Source organism: Myxine glutinosa, chromosome 4, assembly GCF_964187855.1.
Source record: "Myxine glutinosa chromosome 4, kmMyxGlut1.1, whole genome shotgun sequence".
Lineage (NCBI taxonomy): Eukaryota > Metazoa > Chordata > Myxini > Myxiniformes > Myxinidae > Myxine > Myxine glutinosa.
Genome location: NC_136264.1, coordinates 84718593 through 84724340, shown reverse-complemented (window position 1 = coordinate 84724340; position 5748 = coordinate 84718593). Strand labels below are relative to the sequence as shown.

At 46.8% G+C, this 5748-nt stretch overlaps 2 protein-coding genes across 2 annotated transcripts in view; one reads left to right on the top strand and one right to left on the bottom strand.

The window, feature by feature from the left end:
- UROC1 (urocanate hydratase 1) overlaps positions 1 to 2664 on the bottom strand; it is a 369204-nt gene extending 366540 nt beyond the window's left edge. The window contains exon 1 of the mRNA XM_068112860.2: positions 2660 to 2664. The gene's annotated coding sequence lies outside the window, so the exon portion shown is untranslated. The remainder of the gene's footprint in view (positions 1 to 2659) is intronic.
- The window catches only part of LOC137424937 (ras guanyl-releasing protein 3), a 100941-nt gene extending 98174 nt beyond the window's left edge, over positions 1 to 2767 (top strand). The window contains exons 16-19 of the mRNA XM_068112844.2: positions 1 to 2; positions 233 to 432; positions 526 to 630; positions 1607 to 2767. The exon at positions 1 to 2 is cut by the window's left edge and continues 106 nt beyond it. Coding sequence (XP_067968945.2) covers positions 1 to 2; positions 233 to 432; positions 526 to 630; positions 1607 to 1780 — 481 coding nt within the window. The 3' untranslated portion in view covers positions 1781 to 2767. The remainder of the gene's footprint in view (positions 3 to 232; positions 433 to 525; positions 631 to 1606) is intronic.
- Positions 2768 to 5748: the final 2981 nt, after the last annotated feature.

Below are 5748 nucleotides of genomic sequence, written 5' to 3'. Positions count from 1 at the left end.
TGGTATTTCCCATGAAAATTTATTTTGTACACAAATGAATGTCTTATGAGCCATCTAAATGCGCCATCTAATGGCTTATGTGCCATCTAAATATTATATGCAAAATGATGGAATTTTGCCATCCACCAGCCCTTTTCCTCCTTCTCCCAACCCACTCCCAGCCCTGGCACACACATAATAAATAGATGATCTCTTATGACATCACTTTTTAATTTGCTGCGTTTCTTTTCAGTTGCACTCAGAGGTGTAAACAAACACAAGTGCCACGGTAAGCACAAGAGTGATTTGACAGAAAGGTACCCTGCTGTCATGGTGGGAGGCAACCGAAGGCTTTCAGTCCGATCAAAGCAAGGGGAAGACCAAGAGGCGATTCCTGATGAACTCTCACAGCACGAAGAAGGCTCAGCTCACACTGCAGTCGGTGAAGGGATGGTAGGAAATAAGTTGAACATGTTACAGACGTCTTACCAAACCAAAAAGCATTCTCAGGCCTCAACGGAAATGTTTGTGCTTGGTTCGCATCAGGGAGACAGCTCACTGAAGGTTGCCCAGCAGTTGACGAAACAACCGTGCCACCAAGAATGTGAATATCTAAAAGAACTCCTTGAGAAAAGGCTAAATTCTGAACAGGTGAGTTTAAAAAAACTTATACATGTATAAACATTGTGCTTTACCCTCAATTAAAAAGGAACTTTATCCTGAGAACACAAATATTACGATGACTTTTGGGTCGTCAGGGACTTTTGGATCTTTAGGGACTTTTGGGTCCTCAGGGACTTTTGGGTCTTCTAGGGTTTTTTTTGCTCCTCCGGGACTTTTGAGTCTTTTTGGTCCTCGGGACTTTTGGGTTATAGGGGACTTTTGGTTCTTCAGGAACTTTTGGTTCTTGATGCTTTGGGTCTTTTGGGTCCTTGGGGGAGTTTTAGTTTAGGGTTTGTTTTTAGGTCTCTTGAGTTCTCTGGGTATTTTGAGTCTTCTGGGTCTTTTGAGTTCCCGAGAATGTTTGGGTCTTCTGGTTCCTCGGGGACTTTTGGGCCCTCTGGCTCTTTATGGCTCTTAAGGATCTTATGGGTGTGTCTTCAAAACTCGAAGGGGTCTCAGCAGTCTAAAGAGTTAAAAGGTACATTTCAATCATGCATAATTAATTATTAGATGTAAGTAGTTAATAGACACAGAAAGTATGACACACACACACACACACACACACACACACACACACACACACACACACACACACACACACACACACACACACACCTCATCCATTTATAGTCGAACTTATGACAGTGTTTTGCTATTTGTTTTGTGTAGTTGGTCCAGAGAGGACAGTGTCGCTGCAGATGAGTTCTGAAGTTTCATTCCAAGACAACCCACAGATGCTTGAAAAGCGTTTAATAAAATTGGGATGACCAAGGAGGATGTGTGAAGTCCTTTTCACATTCTGTAAACCAATCCTCCGAAATACAGGCTCGATGGATGCACTGTGGCTTTCAGCATCGAGCGACAGCCCATCCCCGTCCAGATGCAACTTCATATGACAAGACGGGAACCGTCCACAAATATGCGGAGATCTGCAAGCCTCACTGTGTTTTTTCTTTCTTTTCAGACGAGCTTGCAGCACACAGCCGAGATGAACGCACTTCGTGAAGAGAAGGTTCAGCTACAACTGGAACTTGCAGCCGAACGCAATCACGTTGCCTCGTTACAGATCCATCTGCAATCTCTCAGGGAACACACGGTGGCTTTCCTGATGGACCAAATGGACATCATAAAACTATGAGCCGGCACGCTCGATTAGAGGGAGTATCGGTCATGGAAAAAACAAGACCGAAAGTCTAAGCGGCATAGCCGGGCTTGTAAAATATTATAAACTACAAACATATTATTAGCTGTTTATAAACATTAAACAAAGAAATTTGGAGGAATCCCGACATCCGTGAGGTAAGTTTTACTTACAGAACTGAGGGAAGATCTACTGTAATCTAGATTATACCCCACAAGGAATAGGTACGTACCGTTTTGTTGGAAGATCCGTAACGCCAATACTTTCAATATTTCATGGTCATTTTAACAATTTGCTTGTTTGTGTTTCACACTGATTGAAAAACGTAAAGGTAAAGCATGGCGATTGTGATATATGACAGATTTGCTGATGTGAACGGCATATAAATCAAAATGGCAGAGTGTGGAGAGTCAGCCGCCGTAATGACATCACACGTAATCACATCACTGTCATGTGACCAGATGCTCAGCTCTGATTGGTATACGCTTGAGGGGACATACATACATACATACATACAGACGGACAAACACTGTTCTAGATGGCTTCACCCGATGGGCTACGCAGTAAAAACAGTCGCCTTCGATTGCCCAGCCAAACCACAAACGGACATGCCTATACCCTGCACAAGTCGAATCAATCATGTCCTGCCCTGCTAGTAGCATGACTTTCAGCAAGTCAAGAACCCTTTTCCACAATCTACTAATATACCATGAGGCAAACGTTTGCTGGAAAATCAATAAATGAATGCAATCTATTCATCATTAAAAATGGCAGTTCTTATAGCAAAGCCATTTCTCCCTTTAAAATCATTCATTGTTAAGTGTTAACGACACACTAAAGTTTCACACCTGTCATGTATGCAGTGCAAATATTCACCGTTGTATCCCTACACCGGGACCGGGTTGTATCCCTACGCCAGACCTCGGATGGCGCTGCTGTGAATCGGGCCTTGATCGGCAGAGTGAATAAACGCGTACGACAATTGATCGCAGTTTGTCGAGATACTTTACATGGCGACGAGGATAAACATCTAGACCATGACTTCTTTCAGCCATATCGATGAATTCGACCCTCATGAGGGGGATTTTGACACGTATTCTGAGCGGTTGTCTTTCTACTTCGAGGCGAACGGCATCGCGACCGAAGGCCGGATGAAGGCCGTCTTCCTGTCCATTTGCGGAGGTGAGACGTTCACACTTGTTAAAAACCTGATTCGGCCTCGGACAATCCAGGAGCTCACGTATGCAGAGCTCAAGGCCGCTTTGAAGGAACATTGCAACCCATCTCCTTCAGTCATCCTGTGTCGGTTTAATTTTTACATGTGCAGACAGCAGCAAGGTCAGTCGATCGCAGACTTCATTGCACACCTCAAAAAACTGTCACATCTGTGTGAGTTTGGGGACACGATCGATGACATGCTTCGTGATTTGCTGGTGGTTGGCATGTCCGATGACCGCACTCGTAGACGCCTGCTTGCTGAGAGAAGACTGACGTTCCAAAATGCCAGAGACACCGCCATTTCCATGGAAAGTGCTGAACGCAACGCTACAAGCATCGGTGCCACTCGCTCGTCTGGTACCAGCCCTGCTGTGAATCGGTTGGATCATGTTCAGCCAAAACGTTGGAACAAGGCTCCTCGCCAGAAGCCAGTGGTCTCAAACCCACAACAACTGTTTTCGGTGCAACGGAAAGCACCCTCCGGAGACGTGTCGGTTCAAAGATGCCACCTGCCATTTCTGTTCGAAAACCGGCCATATTGCTCCAGCTTGCATCACTCGCAAATCGGGAAAAGGAAAAGCTGCTGACAAGATTCATCAGTTTATCGGTTCGGAGGAACCCGAGCTTGACCAGGTGAGCTCTGTTTCCGACAACTCAGAATCGTATGACCTGCTTCATATTGATTCTCACCATAGGCGGGACCCTCTTCTTGCCAATGTTGTCGTCAACAATCGACCATTGCAAATGGAGGTCGACACTGGTGCGGCCGTCTCGCTCATCAGCCATGCTGTTTTCACAAACCTGTGGAGTGATGCTGACCGACCCCATCTGAAACCTACTACCTATGGACTCTCCACCTATACAGGTGAGAAGATTGTTCCCTGCGGTACATGTGACGTCACGGTGGGCTACGATAACCATGAGTTTCACCTACCCCTGATCGTCATTCCTGGAAAGGGCCCTTCCTTACTCGGCAGGAACTGGTTGAGCATAATTCGACTGAAGTGGGAAAGCATTCATCAACTCCGGGCAGCCAACGTTTCTCCTACCGCAGCATACACACTCAAAAATGTGCTGGATACGTACCCGGATGTCTTCAAGGATGAGCTTGGAACCTTGAAAGGACATACGGCTAAACTCAGGGTTGACCGGGATGCCAATCCTATATTTTGCAGGGCTCGCCCAGTCCCTTTCGCCCTGCGTGAGCGGATTGACAAGGAACTGAATCATCTTGAAAATCTGGGGATCATCGAGCAAATCCAGTATGCCGAATGGGCGGCGCCCATCGTTCCGGTCATAAAATCGGACCAGTCCATCCGCATATGTGGAGATTATAAAATGACCGTGAACAGGTGTTCTTCATTGGATAAATATCCAATCCCGAGGATCGAAGACCTCTATGCTCGTCACACGGGAGGCAAGACTTTTACGAAACTCGATCTCAAATCCGCCTATCTACAGTTCTGCTTGGACGAGATTTCGAAACAGTATCTTACCATCAACACGCATCGTGGGTTGTACAGGTACCACCGACTTAGTTTTGGAGTGAAATCTGCACCTGGAATTTATCAGCGTGTCATGGACAGTTTGTTTGCCGCCGAACGCAATGCCGTTTGTTACCAGGATGATATTCTGGTTACTGGTCGTACGGACGCGGAACATCTACAGAACCTGGAGAGAGTTCTGAAGAAGATTTCGGACTCCGGCCTACGTTTGCGTCGAGACAAGTGCAAGTTTATGGTGCCATCAGTCACGTACCTGGGTCATACGATTGATGCCGAGGGTCTACACCCGACAGATGAGAAAGTCCGAGCTATCAAGGATGCTCCTGCTCCACGAGATGTGACCGAATTGAAGTCATACCTCGGTTTGCTTCAGTTCTATGGTCGTTACATCCCGAATGTGACCGACGTTTTGGGCCCCCTTTATCGGCTTTTGAGGAAAGGAGTCTCCTGGAGCTGGGGGTTTACTGAACAATCAGCATTCCAGACCTCTAAGGATCTGCTCAAATCGTCCAATGTTCTCGTTCATTTTGATCCAGAGAAGGATCTTGTGCTGACATGCGATGCCTGTCGGTATGGAGTGGGGAGTGTATTATCACACGTGATGCCTGACGGTACGGAAAGACCGGTTGCATTTGCATCCAGAACGTTGTCCCCGGCAGAGAAAAACTATTCCCAACTTGACAAGGAAGGATTGGGAATCGTTTTCGGCGTCGGCAAATTTCGCCAGTACCTTCTTGGACATCATTTCACGATTCGCACTGATCACAAGCCGCTGATCAGTCTGTTTGGTCCAACTAAGGCGACATCTGACACACTACCGCCCAGGATCATCCGCTGGTCCCTGTTTCTCGCTGCTTATGACTACACCATATGTTATAAGCCCGGTTCGTCTATCACAAATGCAGATGCCATGAGTCGGTTACCCCTTCCAGAATCCGTTGATGATTCGCCTACACCAGGATCCATTATCGCACTGATGGATCATCTGGAAGATTGTGCTGTCGATTCCGGCCAGATCCGCACTCATACTCGACGAGACCCCGTTCTGTCCAGAACTGTCCAGGCTGTACAGCTTGGATGGCATTTGCTACCTGAGGGTGACCCAGATTTTGCGGCTTTTAAAGCACGTAAAAACGAACTCAGCGTGGAAAATGGTTGCCTACTCTGGGGATGTCGTGTCGTGATCCCGAAAAATCTGCGTTCCAGGGTCATGGATGAAATCCATGACTGTCACCCCGGGAT